The sequence below is a fragment of the Thecamonas trahens genome, assembly GCF_000142905.1.
Source record: "Thecamonas trahens ATCC 50062 unplaced genomic scaffold supercont1.27, whole genome shotgun sequence".
Lineage (NCBI taxonomy): Eukaryota > Apusomonadida > Apusomonadidae > Thecamonas > Thecamonas trahens.
In genome coordinates this window covers 349,809-363,679 of record NW_013657653.1, presented here as the reverse complement: position 1 = coordinate 363,679, position 13,871 = coordinate 349,809, and the positions used below count along the sequence as shown (strand labels likewise).

General features: G+C 65.8%; 6 protein-coding genes across 6 annotated transcripts; 2 read left to right on the top strand and 4 right to left on the bottom strand.

Annotated features, from left to right (window-relative positions):
• Nucleotides 1–742: 742 nt before the first annotated feature.
• AMSG_05878 (uncharacterized protein) lies at nt 743–1,936 on the top strand (the record flags this gene model as incomplete). Its single annotated transcript, XM_013901811.1, has 2 exons — nt 743–902; nt 1,008–1,936. 2 exons carry the CDS (start codon nt 743–745, stop codon nt 1,934–1,936), a joined length of 1,089 nt encoding a protein of 362 aa, XP_013757265.1.
• AMSG_05877 (uncharacterized protein) lies at nt 1,861–3,451 on the bottom strand. The gene is made up of 2 exons (XM_013901810.1): nt 3,348–3,451; nt 1,861–3,190 (listed from the first exon to the last, which is right to left on the bottom strand). Exons 1-2 carry the CDS (start codon nt 3,440–3,442, stop codon nt 1,966–1,968), a joined length of 1,320 nt encoding a protein of 439 aa, XP_013757264.1. The 5' UTR covers nt 3,443–3,451; the 3' UTR covers nt 1,861–1,965.
• A 76-nt stretch (nt 3,452–3,527) lies between these two features.
• AMSG_05876 (uncharacterized protein) lies at nt 3,528–6,880 on the bottom strand (the record flags this gene model as incomplete). Its single annotated transcript, XM_013901809.1, has 2 exons — nt 3,528–5,722; nt 6,169–6,880. 2 exons carry the CDS (start codon nt 6,878–6,880, stop codon nt 3,528–3,530), a joined length of 2,907 nt encoding a protein of 968 aa, XP_013757263.1.
• A 370-nt stretch (nt 6,881–7,250) lies between these two features.
• On the bottom strand, nt 7,251–8,124 carry AMSG_05875 (LZIC protein). Its single transcript, XM_013901808.1, has 2 exons — nt 7,998–8,124; nt 7,251–7,758 (listed from the first exon to the last, which is right to left on the bottom strand). The coding sequence occupies exons 1-2, from the start codon at nt 8,091–8,093 to the stop codon at nt 7,270–7,272; spliced, it is 585 nt and encodes a 194-aa protein (XP_013757262.1). The 5' UTR covers nt 8,094–8,124; the 3' UTR covers nt 7,251–7,269.
• A 339-nt stretch (nt 8,125–8,463) lies between these two features.
• Nucleotides 8,464–9,444, top strand: AMSG_05874 (metalloendopeptidase OMA1; the record flags this gene model as incomplete). Its single annotated transcript, XM_013901807.1, has 1 exon — nt 8,464–9,444. One exon carries the CDS (start codon nt 8,464–8,466, stop codon nt 9,442–9,444), a length of 981 nt encoding a protein of 326 aa, XP_013757261.1.
• Nucleotides 9,445–9,473: 29 nt separating this feature from the next.
• AMSG_05873 (ankyrin domain-containing protein) lies at nt 9,474–13,808 on the bottom strand (the record flags this gene model as incomplete). The annotated part of the gene is made up of 2 exons (XM_013901806.1): nt 9,474–10,213; nt 10,262–13,808. The coding sequence occupies 2 exons, from the start codon at nt 13,806–13,808 to the stop codon at nt 9,474–9,476; spliced, it is 4,287 nt and encodes a 1,428-aa protein (XP_013757260.1).
• Between the last annotated feature and the right edge of the window lie 63 nt (nt 13,809–13,871).

The window sequence follows — 13,871 nt, the reverse complement described above, 5'->3', positions numbered from 1 at the left end:
CCCTACGCCCCCCCCCCCCCCCCCTACCCCACCATGACCCTGCGTATGAATGTCGCTGGCATTGCCTTCGCCGTCGTCCTAGGCCTCCTTGCCATCGACCTCACCTTTGACCTCCACTGGGAGACGGCCGACGACCTCGCCGAGTTCAAGTCGTACTATGCCCATCACCAGCGCCAAGAGAGCCAGAAGCTGCTGCCTGGAGCGGCAATGGTTCCGGCGGCAATCGGTCTCGCTGCTCTCGCCATCCTCAAGTCGGCCTACGATCTCCGCAACTTTACCTCGCTCGCCGGCCTGGCCATGGCCATCATCTCGCTCGGCATCTTTGTCGCCGGCGTCAACCCGCTGCGCGAGACTGTCGTCAACACTGCCATCACTGACCTCGATGCTCTCCGCTCCGCCGCCGAGCGCATGGCTCTCTACCACACTCTCATCGGCTCCATCTGCATGGTTGCCCTCGCTCTGCAGCTCGACAACGTCCCCTCCCTCATCGAGGCCCGCGAGCTCGGCCTCCTCACGCCCAAGGAGGATTAGCCAGCAGACACCCTCTCCCTCCTCCTTCCCCACAACCTCCCCGATCTAACTCCCATACATCACCAGCCAATCGCCCCCATCACCACCCCCCTCCTCACTACCACCACCGCCACCTGTCCGTGTCGGAACACCACCACCACCACCACCACCACCGCACTCCACTCCGCACCCCTACACACACACACACACACACACAGACAGACACACACTCATGGCAGCAGAAGCCATCGACACGAGCCACTGGATCTCGTCCGAGCATGTGAGCTCGTGCATGCAGCCCGGGTGCGAGACCGAGTTCTCCACCACCCACACGCCCAACCACTGCTACCGATGCGGCCTGGTCTACTGCCTCTCGCATGTCGCCCGCAAGCGTCGCCTAGATCGGGATGCCGTACCCACACCCTCACTCTCTGCCCAGCTCTTCCCTGTCTGCGAGGCCTGCTACGTGTGGAGGACAGATGGTGATGTCGTCGTAGGTACCATGCGCGACAGGTCAACCGCGTTCAAGGCCGCTCGCACCGCTCGCGCCCGTGAGCGAGTTGTCGAGACCAACAAGCTCCTCCGCCGGCTTGAGAAGCTGGCGCTTGGGCCGCAGGCCGCTGCAGACTCATCTTTGGCTGTATCGCGACTCTCAGCCTCGCCATCGCGTGCAGGCCCGTCGTCGTCGCCGGGCACATCGTCGGGCGGCGGCGGCTCGTTCTTCTCGCGACTCAAGGCCAAGGCTCTCGGCAACCGCGAGTTTGAGGCGTCTGTGGTCCGCTGGAAGCCGGAGAAAGCCGCGACACAGTGCGGAGCGTGCGAAGCCCCATTCAGTCTCCTCTCGCGGAAGATCCACTGCCGACTGTGCGGCAATGTCTTCTGCTCGAGCTGCACCCAGAACCGCGTACCCTTTGGCATCCTCCGCGCCACACATAAGCGCATTGAGGTGCCCGACGGCGAGGTTCGGACGTGCTCGTCGTGTTTCCAGCTGGCTACTGCTCGCTACCGCCGTGCGCGGCTGGAGATCAAGATCGAGGACGCCAGCGCTGTCCCCTCGCCGCTCGCCTACATGCGCTACTACCACGCCATGGCTGCCGAGCGCAAGCTCATCAACAACATCGTCCCCGAGTACGAGTCGGTCACGGCCGCGCTCGACAAGTACGTTGTGCCTTCGGCTTCTGCAGAAGCCCAGCAGGCCCGTCGCGAGTTTCGAGAACGCCAGGAGGCACGCGCTGTTCATCTCCAAAAGATGCTCACCAAGCACTTCCACAAGCTCGAGGCGCTCGGCAAGCGTGTCGCCGCCCTCGACACCGACTCGCCACTCACCGCCAAGGTCCAGCGCAACATCTACCTCGCCTCGGTTGTCTTTACCCAAGAACTTTTTGCCCAGCGCAAGGCTCTTGCCGAGCTCTCGCGCAAGCGCTGAAGCACCCAGGGCTTGCCTGTACACGCGAGCTACTCCTCCGCCTCCTTGCCCTTGATCAGCGCATCGACTGGCGTCGCCCACGGGTGGTTCGACGACGGCGCAGGCGCAAAGGCATTAAAGTTGGTGAACGGGCCAAACTCGGCGGCAACGTCAAAGTGCCGCAGATCGCACACCGTCGACGAGATTGTCGGGTACCCGAGCATGTGCTGCACCCAGAGATTGACCGAGAGCAGCGTGCCGACGGTGCAGACCACAACCCACGAGCCCTGTCCGCGGGTGTCGTGCGGGTCCGCCGGAATGAACTCGATCGACTGATGGCTACGGATGAGCGACGGGTGAAGCTGCGTGTCGAGCCACTTGTCGTACTTGCCGCGGATGATGAGAGTGTAAAAGTCGCGTGGCGAGAGCGCCTCTGCATCGAGGTCGGCGAGCCAGCCAGCGAAGAGTTCCTTCACCAGCGGATCGGTGACCTTGAAGTGATCGCGAAGAATCGCCGCGCCCGACTCGGCGTCGATGACCTCCACGCCGCGCTCGCTCGCCAGGCTCTCCAGCTGCGACGGCGACGCCGCCATGTTGCCCTCACACGCATCGCGCCAGCAGAGCTCGCCCGGCACCGACGTGTAGAACTCGTTCTGGAACACGTTGCCGTACGTCGACGCCGAGACGTACGGAATGCCCTCGGCGTACGCCAGTGACGCCAACGCCTTGTCTGCCACTCCGCCATAGTCGATGCAGTTGAAGATGACTGTCGCCTCGGCTGCTGCCGCCACCACCTTGTCCCAGTTGCGCACCACGTCGAGATCGAGCGTCTCGATCCGGCTGCCGAGCCCGTGCATCGCTTCCAGGTTCTCCGCCGCCGCGACAACCTTTCGCTTGCCGACATCGTACTTGGTGAACAGAATCTGCCGATTGAGGTTGGTCGCGTCGACCGTGTCCATGTCGATGAGCACAATGCGCCCCACGCCCATCCGGGCCAGCGCCATGGCCACGTTGGACCCGACACCGCCGACGCCGGCCACCAGCGCCACCGTCTCTTCGATGCCCTTGTTCTTGGTATCCCACCCATCAACACACCGCTGCCGATCAAACACATCGCCTTCGATCAGCGGATACAGCAGCGTCTCGCGCGTGTGCGCCGTGTTCGGCTCCAGCCGCTCAAACTCGCCGCTCTCCACACGCCGTGCCAGCTCGGCAGACGCATCCAGCACCGGATCTGGATTGGCCTCGGGCGCCATGGACCGCGCTTCTTCCCGCCTGTCGCTCCCCGCGCCCATGCCTCGCTCGTCAGTCGTTTGCCGCCGCCTTCCATTCGCCCTCCTCCCCCCCCCCCCCCCAGCGCGACCGACCGAAGCCGACCCGGTGACACACGCAAGGGCCTGCTCAGTCGCCAGCGCCCACCACCGTCACGTACACTGGCCTGGTTGAGAGGTACATGGCTACCGCACCCACAGCTGCACCAAGCACTGCCCCGCCTGCTGCGGCCGCTGCTATCACTCGCTGACTCATGGTCCTTGCGAGACGTGTGCGTGTGCGTGTGCGTGTCGCCGTCACCACTCGGCCGACTCGCTGCTATTGACGAAGCGGTGCTCGTTTACGGCTGAGCCCGTGGCGATGGCGACGGCGAGAGGTCGGTGGCGACAATCGGGTCGCCATTCGCGTCGCCGGTGTCGATGCGGACTGCCGCGTGGCAGTGAGTGCAGACTCGGACTGGCTTGCAGGCGGCCTTGAGCGTGGCGCGGTGGAGGGTGCAGTCGTTGCAGAAGATCAGCCCGCACCGCCGACAGTGGTGCTTGCGGTTGAAAAAGGTAAAGTCATCGCCGCAGCCGCAGCAAGCGCTCGCCTCCTTCTCGTTCTTACCGGCCACCGTCCATCGCTGCTCGAGATCGGCGACTTGTGCCGTCAGCATGCTAACCTGGCCCTCGAGCTCGGTGTTGAGCGTGACAAGGTCCGAGACCGATTGCGTCATCGCCTGAGCCGCTTCGTGGGCAACGGCCGCCTCCTCGCTTGCCTGCGCAGCAGATTCTTCAGCTGCAGACCGCGCACGCTGCAGCTCGTCAATCTGGCTCGCACGCGTGCTTGCTTTGGCCTCGCACGCGGCAAGCGCCGATGCTGTCTTCTGTAGTTTGGCTGTGGCCTCGCGTGCCTGCGCCTCGGCCTCCATTCGTGACTGCGACTGCAACTCGAGTGCCGAGCGGGACGCCTCAGCGGCGCACTGCATCTCGGCTTCAAGCGAGGCGAGCCGGGTGACCAGCGCATCGCGTTCTGCGGCAGCAGCCGCTGCAGCGGCTTCACCCGCAGCCACCGCCTCCTCCAGCTGAGCAATCCGCGCGGCCGCGGTCTTTTCGGCCTCGGCCCGTGCCATCGCCGCCGCACGAGAAGCCGCCGCCGCGGCTGTGCCCGCTTCGGCGGCTCGCTTGAGCGCCTCGATCTCTCGCTGCGCCTCCTCGTGGGCCAGAATCAGCTCGACATGCTCCGCATGCGCCGAGTCGCGCTCAGCAGTGGCGGCGGCAGCCGCGGCCCGAGCGTCGTCCAGCTGCGACTCGAGCGCCGCAAGACGGTTTGCAACCTCGGGCGTCGGGCCTGCGCTCTGCGCCTCGGCGAGCTCTGCAAGCGTCTTGCGGTGAATGGTGCCAAGATGCGAGTGAAGCGACGAGAGCGCGTGGTGGTCCTCGGCAAGCTTCTGAAGCTGGGCCTTGGTCTCGCGCAGCACGATCTGCATCTGCTCATTCTTATTTCGCGCCTTGGCGTCATTTGCTGCGAGCTCGGCATGTGCTGCTCGTGCAGCGTCAAGCTCGGCGGACTTTGCCTCGAGCGCCGCCACCAGCTCGGCCTCGCGGGCAGCAGCGGCAGCGACGGCGTTGTCGAGCTCAGTCTGGAGAGCGGAGGCGGCAGTACGCTCCCCGCTGACGTCGGATGCAGCCAGCGGGGCGGGGCGCTTGTCGCGAAGTGCCTGTCGCAGTTGAGCGAGCTCGAGACATGCCTCGTCAAAGTCGCGCTGCAGCGACTTGTAGCGGTCCTGCAAGTGTGCATAGTCGGCAGCGTGCATCGACTGGAGCACGTCCATCTTTGCGCGAAGCCGCTCGTGCTTGGTCTTCCAGTCGCCGGGATCGACCGCGGACGCGCTGCGCTTACGGAATGGCGTTTGCGGCGGCGGATGGCTTGCCTCGGCGGATGGCTCATCGGGCGCAGCGCGGGCAGGGCGCGTCGGCGGGCGGGCGTCGACGGTGGCGGCGCGACGGCGCCACTTGGGCACCTCGACGAGCGGCTCCCACGAGTCATCCAGGCTCACGTTGCTGGCAACTAGTTCAAAGTCGACGGATGCGAGCGGGACCAGCGCTTCGAGGATGGCCTCGGCAAGGTCCCTGTTGACGGCGAGGGCAAATGAGTCGTAGAAGTCGTACATGTCCATATGGTGCTCGATCCAGAGCGCGTGCAGAAAGATGGCGAGCTGCTTGCCGGCCAATGCGTTCCGGATCCACACTCGACCTTTTCCAGCAGGCGACCGGACTGACGGTTCGCCCGCGGCCGCCACAGCAGCATCCTTGAGAGCACCGCCGGCCTTCCGTCCGGTCTCGTCGAGCATGTACCAAAAGTGGCGGCGATTGGAGCCAAAGAGCCGGGCCTTGCCCGCCAAGCCAAAAGCAAGCGCATCTTCCACGACTTTACACAGGAACTTGAGCTCTGGCGAGTAGTCAAAGATGGTGCCATCGACCGAGGACTCGACCAGAGCTGTCGCCGCCAGCGCCACCTCGTCGGCCAGCTGGGCCGAATCGGCGGCACGAGTTGCTGCAGGGTAGAGACGAGGGGTGGAGGTGAGGGGAGTGCCAGGGGAGGGGGGAGAAGATGGGGGAAGGGGGAAGGGGAAGCGGATGTGGCGTACACATGGCGACAGAGGCGGTGGGTGGGGGACAGAGTGAGGTGGTGCCCAGGTCACACGTGCTGACGGCTCGAGCAAGACTCAGCCGGATTGGCTCGGCTGTCAGCAATGACCAGTCCACTGCTGGCGGTGCAGCTGGTCTGGGCACGAGCCATTTACTGCACGACAAGCCGCGGGGAGTGATGGTGGTCGAGCCGTGTGGCGAGGCTCGCCTGGACAAGTCAGCAGCCAGAGTAAGATGAGGCCGACACCTCGCCGGCTTCTCCGGATTGGCTGCCGGAGTGGGTGCCGGAACGGGTGCGCATCGCCGAGCCCGAGCCCGGAGACGCACGACGAGGGGCGGACTTTGATCTACTGCGCTTGGCCGAAGCGGAGCGCTTGATGCTCCTGCCCTTGCCCTTGCTCTTGCGCGAACGCGTGCGCTTGCCAGAGCCCGAGCCCGAGCCCGAGCCCGAGTACGATCCCGAGGCTGAGCCCGAGTACGAGTAGGGGTAAGAGGCCGAGGCCGAGCCTGATGCCGAGTACGAGTACGACGGCGAGCGACGCCGCCGCCGGGAACGCCGGCTCCGCTGTGACGAGCGAGAGGAGCGGGAGTGGGGAGGAGTCTTGTGGTTGCGCTCGCGCGAGCGGGAGCGTGAGCGTGAGCGGGACGGCGAGGCTGAAGCAGCGCTGCCGCGGGCAGCTGCGGCCAGCGCTGCAGCCTTCTTGGCCTTGCGCTTTTCAAAGATGGCCTTGCGGAGGGCAGCGACCCGTTCGCGCTCTGCGGCCTCTGTCTGCAGCTCCTCGGCCTCCTCCTTTGCCTTGCGCTCACGCTCGATCTCGGCCTCGACTGCGGCCTTTTCCTTCTCGGCGAACTCAGCAGCGAGCTTTGCACGAAAGTGAGCGATAGCAGCCTCGATCTCGGCCTCGGGCTCGCCGCGGGCACGCATCTCGCGACGGAGGGCAAAGACCTTGACCTCGACGGCACGGCGCTTGCGGTGGGCTTCGAGCTTTGGATCCGGCGGGGCCCTCGACCGAGCCATGGGACGCATATGTGAGCTCCTCTTGCGGATGGCAGCCGCAGCCATGTTCTTCTGCACATACCCAGATGTGGCTGTCCCGCGTGCTGTCCTCCATACCCCCGTCCGGGTGCTTACAGAGTAAGTGGGTGACCAGGGCGGGATCACAGGAGGGGTGGCGGGGGAAGGGGAAGGAGAAGGGGGAAGGAGAAGGGGGGGAGGAGCGTACGGGTCTTGATGCCAATGTTGAGGTCCATCTCGGGCAAGGCTGGGCTGGCTTGCGGGAGAGTGGGGTGGGAGTGAGGTTGAGGCCTGGGTCTGAGTCTGGGTCTGGGTCTGGGTCTGTTGAGTCTGTGGCTGCGGCGGTGCAGCAAGCGGGCGGCGGCGCGTCGCAAGCGGGCGGTGGGTGGTGGGCGGCGGACGGCGGTAGGGCTGGTGATGGGTAAGAGTCATGGGGTTTACGACTGGCCCGAGGCGCGAGCAATGTCCGAGGCGGCACCAGAGAGCAGATCCTTGTTGGCCGAGGCCGAGAGGTTGGTGGCGGCGTTCTGGAACTGGGCGAGCGTCTCGTTCATGTTCTTCTGAAGGTATGCCTTCTCGCCATCGGTGAGGGCGCCGCCGAGGTTGAGGATGGCGGCAAGCATCTCCAGCTTCTTGGCGTTGAAAGAGGCCTCGGTCAGCTTGCCGAGCTGCAGCTGGGTCTCCAGCTCCTCGTACTTTGCCCGCAGCGCGTCGGGCTGCTTCTTGGCAAACAACTCGATGACCTCGGGTGTCTGGAAGGCCTGCGAGACAGCGGCCTGAATAGCAAGCTTCATCGCCGACAGATCGTCCACCAGCGACATGTCGCCCTCCATCAGCGACGACAGCGTCTCCTGGAACTCGGCCAGCTGCTCGAGCGTCTCCTCGCGCATCTCATCGTACTCTTCCTCATCCAGCTCGCCATCCTCCTACTCTCCCATGCATGCATGTATACACACACATGCACACCCATGCACACCCATGCCCATCACCGCATACCCGTACCATCCCACCACCATCACGTGTCGCGTGAGTGTGGCCGTCACCTCCCCGCCTCCTCCCCCCCCAACACACACACACACACACACACACACACACACACACACACGCACACACACACACACACGCACACACACACACATCATGCACATCGTGCACACCAGCGTACATAGCCCTCGTCAATCTCCGCCAGCTGCTTGAGCAGGCGGTTCAGCTGCTCCTCAACATTCTGCTTCAGCTGCGCCGTCTCAGACGTGCCCGACATGCCTCTTCAATAGTTCCGAAGAAAGGTGTGCCCAGTCAGTCAGCCAGCCAACCACCGAGTCAGTCAGCCTGCCACCACCGAGTCAGCCAGCCTGCCAGCCAACCACCCAGTCAGCCTGCCAGCCAGCCAACCACCCAGTCAGCCTGCCAGCCAACCCCAGTCAGCCAGCCAGCCAACCCCAGTCAGCCAGCCAGCCAACCCCAGTCAGCCAGCCAGCCAACACCCAGTCAGCCAGCCAGCCAACCACCCAGTCGGTCAGCCACCTGGCCGGTTCGCCACCAAACCCATCACTACTACCACCACAGCCAACACCACCACAGCCACCAACAGTACCTTACTCCAAGCCCTCCATACATCCACATACGTCGGCATGCTCCGCCCGCTTCTCTCCCGTCTCCCTGCCCGCATCCACGGACTCTACTCGCGACTCGCCCTCCCGTCGACTGCGCCCCGGCCAATGCCGCCAGCCCGTGGCATGTCGACGGTCTCCTTCTCCCACGGCCGACAGTTCACCCGCAAGATGCAGCGCTCGCCGTGGGTCACGGCTGCGCTAGTGGGCATTCCGTTGCTCGGTGCCGGTTTTATCCTCACTCATCTGGAGGAGACCGAGTACACCCATCGGACCCGGTTCATCGCCGTCTCGCCCGAGCGCGAGCTCGCCATGGGCCTCGAGTACCACAAGGATGTGGTGAAGGAGGCCGGCAATCTTGTCCTCCCGGCGTCGGCACCGCGGACGCGGATGGTTGCTCGAGTCGCCTCGCGCATCATCGCGGCAAACAATCTCAAGCGCAACATCGACTGGGAGGTAACTGTGGTGGACAAGCCCATCGTGAACGCCTTTGTCGTTCCCGGCGGCAAGATCGTGGTCTACACCGGCATCATCGACGTCATTTCCACCACCAAAGACCCCGAGGGTGCGCTTGCTGCCATCCTTGCCCACGAAGTTGCCCACGTCATCCTCCGCCACGGCGCTGAAAACGTCTCGTGGTCGTATGTCATCTCGGCCCTCGCCCTCGCCACCGCCGCCTACTTTGGCATCTCGCCAGACTTTACCTCGTCGCTCGGCCAGCTTGCCTTCTCGCTCCCGCACTCGCGTGCTGCAGAGACCGAGGCCGACGTCGTCGGTGCAGAGCTCATGGCTCGTGCCTGCTACTCTCCGGTCATCGCCAGCGAGCTGTGGCACCACATGGACCGCATCGCCCCGAGCTCCGGCTTTGCCCTCCTTCGCACCCACCCGACAAACGCCGACCGTGCCGCTAAGCTCCAGGTCCTCTATCCGCAAGTCCAGCCGGTCTTCCTGAACTGCGCCGAAGCTTTCCGTCACGCCATCCACCACCCCAAGCTCGCGTAGCTGCTGCCACTTTACGGTAGCGCTATCGGCTATTCCTCGGCCGGCGGCACCATGACAACCACCCGGCCAGGGTGCCCGCCCGCCACAGCCTCGAACGTCCCGCTGCTGGATCCGCTCATAGTCCGGTACGAGAACGAAGTGTCTGTATCGTACACTTTGCACATGATCGTCTTGCTCAGCCTCACTGGCGCCTTGTGCCCGTCGACCCGCACGTCGACAACAAGCGTAAACGGATACCGCTCACCCTTGGCCGACACTCCGCCAAACATCTTCTTGTCGAGGCGGTTGTCCCATCCAATGATGGCTCTTCCCGGCGACTGCTGCTCGACCAGCGCGAGCTCGTACAACCGCCGCGCGTTGACGCTACCTCCGACACAGGCAAACACGCCCAGAATCTGCACCGCCGTCTCAGACTCCTTGCTCGCCACCGAGATCACAATCCGGCGCAGCCGCCGGTACCGCAGCGAGTGAACAGGTCCGCACTTTTTCGACTTGATCCGGACCGGTGCCCACTTGACAACCTCTTCCTCGACCAGAGCCTCGAGCGCGAGCGCAGACGACGGCACAGGCTGGTTGCCCTCCACGACAATGCCGTCAACTACAGGCCGATGCGCCGGCCGGGCAAACGTTGTTGCCCCCGAGTGCAGCGTTGGCGACGAGAACGGGTGCTGGTCGTACAGCTCCGCATTCGAGCGCGTTCGCGACCGGACCTCGTCGACAGACAGCCCGCTACCGGGAAGCATCTCGATGATGGCGGCCGGCACAGCCACTGCAGAATCTCCATGTCGCGGTTTGGGCGGTGAGCTCGAGATCACACCGCTCATAGCATCAGCGCCGTCCGACTCATTGCTACCAGCGTCCCCGCTAGTCTCATCGCCGTCGGCGCCAGCCTCGGCTCCGGTCTCAGCCTCGTCGTGACCATCGGCCGTGACCGAGCCAAAGGTAACCACCCGAGCGACGTCATCGCCGCCGGCCTGCGGCGACGCCAGCAACGCATAGGCCGCCTCTTCGGCGTCGCCATCCTCGGTTGGCACCGAGTACAGGCCGTACTCGTCCGGAACCGAGTGCAGCGGCGAGACTTGCCGTGGAACGTCAAGCTCCGAGACCCGGAGCCGGTGACTGCGCAAGTCCGGCGAGTCGGGCGTCTCGCCACCTGCCAGCGACGCCTCGGTGTACGTCACCTCCTCCTCAAAGTACTCGTACTCGTACTGGTGCTCCGGTGAGGACGGCGTGGCCTGTCGCGGACGGCGGGTCTCCTTTCCGTGCGGGGCAGGCCCGCGCGCCGACAACGCCTTACGTCGCAGATACTCGGCTTCCCAGTTGCGCTTGCGACGCGGCCGGGCCGAGGCCGCGCGCGCGTCAGACACGCGCTCCCTCGCCCGGCTTGCCTGCCGCGGCTGGGCGAGCCGATTGATAGTGTCGAGCTGTCGCGACGCCCGGTGGATGCCCGATTTGCGAGCCGACCGCCGCGACCGCGATCGCGACGTGCTTGCCGACGTACTTGCCGGCGACCGCTCTGCTGCAGAGATGGCTGCCACCGCTGCCGTTCGCGCCGCCGCCGCCACCGAGTCGGCCGCAGGCTCGTCGCCGTCGGCGGCGTCTAGCACCGCATCGGCCTCGGCAACAGCGTTGAGCAGCGCCACGTCCTGGAGCGTAAACAGCCGGGTGGTGTTCGCCAGCTTGCCCAGCCGCAGCAGCTTGTTCACCACCAGTGGCGAGGCGGCGTCGACAAGCGCATAGGAGCAGCCGTACACAAGCCGGAACCGAGCGTTGCTGCGGAGCGTCGGCTCGCGGGCCGGATCGAGGATGCCCGGCATTAGCTCTGCCGCTTGCGCCTCCAGCTCGTACCGCTTCACCAGCGATGAAATGAGGTCCGAGACGAGGAGCTTTGGCTGCCACGGCACAACAACGACCGACGTGTCCGGCAAGTGGATCTTGGCCGACGCCGTTTTGCGATTAGACTTGGCCATGCTCGAGACTGCCGCCGACTTGGCGGCCAGCTCGGCGGCCGAGGCGGTGGCAAAGCCGCGGACACCTGCCGCTGCCGCCGATTCGTCAGCTTCTCCCTTGGGGCTCGCTTCCCCCGGCACGGTGTAGCCCGAGGCGATGCGTGAAGCACGCTCGGCCTCCCAGTTGCGCTTGCGCTCCGTGCGCGGCCTTGACGGCGTCGCCGACCTCCGGCCGGGACTCGAAGGCGCGGGGCCTCCTCCCGGCGTGCTCTGACGAGGCGGTGACTCGTTGACGGTGCGCGGAACAGCCAGCCGGGCGGCAGCCATCGACTGCTCGGCCAGAGTGCGGGCGCGCTTGGGCGGTGCCGATGCGTCGGCGTTGCGCTCCGGAGGAGCAAAGGTGACCGGGCGGGCTAGCCGGGCGGCAGCGCGGTCCTCCAACGCCTCAAGCTCGGCAAGCTCCTTGCTAAAGTCGTCCTGGGTGCGGATCTTGGCCACAAGGCGGACCTTGGCGGCTTCAAACGCGGCAGCCTCCTGGTCGAGGATGGCAGCCCAGGCAGACTTGGCAGCATCAGCCTCGGCACGGTGCATGGCCTCGTGGTCGGCGGTGAGCGAGCGCTGGCGGGCGATTTCGGCCGCCGTCGTCTCGTTGAGCGCCTCAATCTTCCCCATATTCCGCGCCGTCTTGGCCTCGGTCCGTGCAATCCGCTCCATGAGCCGCTCCTGCTCGGAGCGGATGATGTTGGCGGTGACGCGCGCGTCCTGGGCGTCGAGATTGTCACGAAGTGTGTCGAGCTTCGACTGCTGGGAAACGACGCGGCGTTTGCGGACCTCGGCCTCGTGACCCTCGTGCTTCTGGCGCGACTCGAGGTGCTGGATGCGCCTGCGCAGTGCCGCCGCCTCGGCACGATGCTGCCGCCGGGCGTCGGCGAGCTCGGCCTGGAGGCGGGCCTCGTGGGCATCGGTTGCCTCACGGGTCGCCTTTCGGTAGCGGGCAGCGTCAGCAAGTGCCTGCGCTTCTTCGCGCTTGCGAGCGCGCTCCAGCCGGGTTTTGGCATCGAGCTCGGCCCGCCGCAGCTCGTACGCGGCCTCGGCCTCGGCGATGGTGTGCTCGAGATGGCTTCGGTGCGCGGCCTGTCGCCTCTCAAGGTGCTCACGGAGTTCGAGCTCGGTGCTCCACGCTTCGCCCTGGAGCTCGCGGACAATGGCGGCCTTCTGGTTGTCCCAGTTGGCAAGCAGCTGGGTCTTGCGCTTGTGGAGCTCGAGGCCGTGCGCGGCGCGGGCGTTCTCCTCGGCGTCGCGCCAGGCCTCGGCGTCCTCGCGGTCGCGACGAGCTTTTTGTGCGGCGGCAAAGGCCTCGGCCTCGAGGGCGCGGTCTTGGTCACGGAGCGCATCGAGGTTGGCTTGGATGGCCTGCTGCCGACGGACAATGGCCTCAGCGTCGGTCTCGACGGCGTCTAGCTCGGCGAGCGCTGCCTTTTTGAGCTCACGCAGCGCGAGTAGCTGCTGCTGCGTCGCGTCGCGTGCCGACGTGCCCTCGAGGAACTCGCGGGTGGTCGGAAACTTGATGGCCGAGACCTTGGCGTCGGCCGAGGTCGCCCGGGCATGCGAGGCACGCGTCAGCTGTGACGCCTTGTACGGGGACTGGTAGTTGGCGCCGGGCAGCGTCGTCTCGATCTGGACCGAGTCGCGGCGGGCGCGGGCAGACTGCGCAAAGAACTCACGCGGATGCTTCCGGGCAAGTTTGGCCGACTTGGCCTTTCGCCGCCGGGCGCTGGCCTCGTCGCGGGCCTGGTCGGTGCCGCCGGGCCGGTACTTGTACTTGAGCTCGCCAAGAGCCGCGGCCTCGCCGGATGCGATGCGGGCAGCGTCAACAAAGCGCCCACCCTGGGCGGCGTCGCGCCCAGCTACCTCTCGCGCGCCCGGTGCCTCCCCGCCGCGTGCTGTGCGTCCACGGCCCGATCCCAGCGCCTCGCTCAGCGCCTTGTTGCCCGGGAACGAGAGCTCCGCATAGTCGCGCGGGGTATGACCGCGGTCCGAGCGCGCGTTGGGATCGGCACCGGCGTCGAGCAGGGCAGCGACAACGTCGAGCGAGCCCGACATGGCCGCACCATGCAACGCCGTTGCGCCGTTGGTCATGGTGGCGCCGACGTGGGCCGCCGGCACCAACCCGAGCAGCATCCGCAGCATGTCCAGCCTCGCATGAAGTGCCGCCAAATACAGCGGAGTGTAGCCACCGGACCGGGCCAGTGCCATCGGATCAGCGCCTGCCTTGAGCAAGTAGCGAGCGACTGGGACGCAGCCACCAACAGCAGCATAGTGCAAGGGAGCGCCGGCCTGGCCCTCACCGGCCACGTCAGCGCCATGCTGAAGCAGGACAGCCACCGCTTCTGTCAGACCTTGATGGGCAGCCATACACAACGCAGGCGTGGCTTCCTGCACAAATGCATTTGCTGCGTCTGTAGTGGCTTGTAGTGA

Coding starts and splice junctions, on each gene's coding strand:
- AMSG_05877 (XM_013901810.1), bottom strand. CDS start 3,442: ATGAGTCAGCGAGTGATAGCAGCGGCCGCAGCAGGCGGGGCAGTGCTT. Junction 3,191..3,347: donor TACCTCTCAACCAGGCCAGT/GTACGTGACGGT, acceptor GGGGAGCGACAG/GCGGGAAGAAGCGCGGTCCA.
- AMSG_05875 (XM_013901808.1), bottom strand. CDS start 8,093: ATGTCGGGCACGTCTGAGACGGCGCAGCTGAAGCAGAATGTTGAGGAG. Junction 7,759..7,997: donor CGGAGATTGACGAGGGCTAT/GTACGCTGGTGT, acceptor ATGGGAGAGTAG/GAGGATGGCGAGCTGGATGA.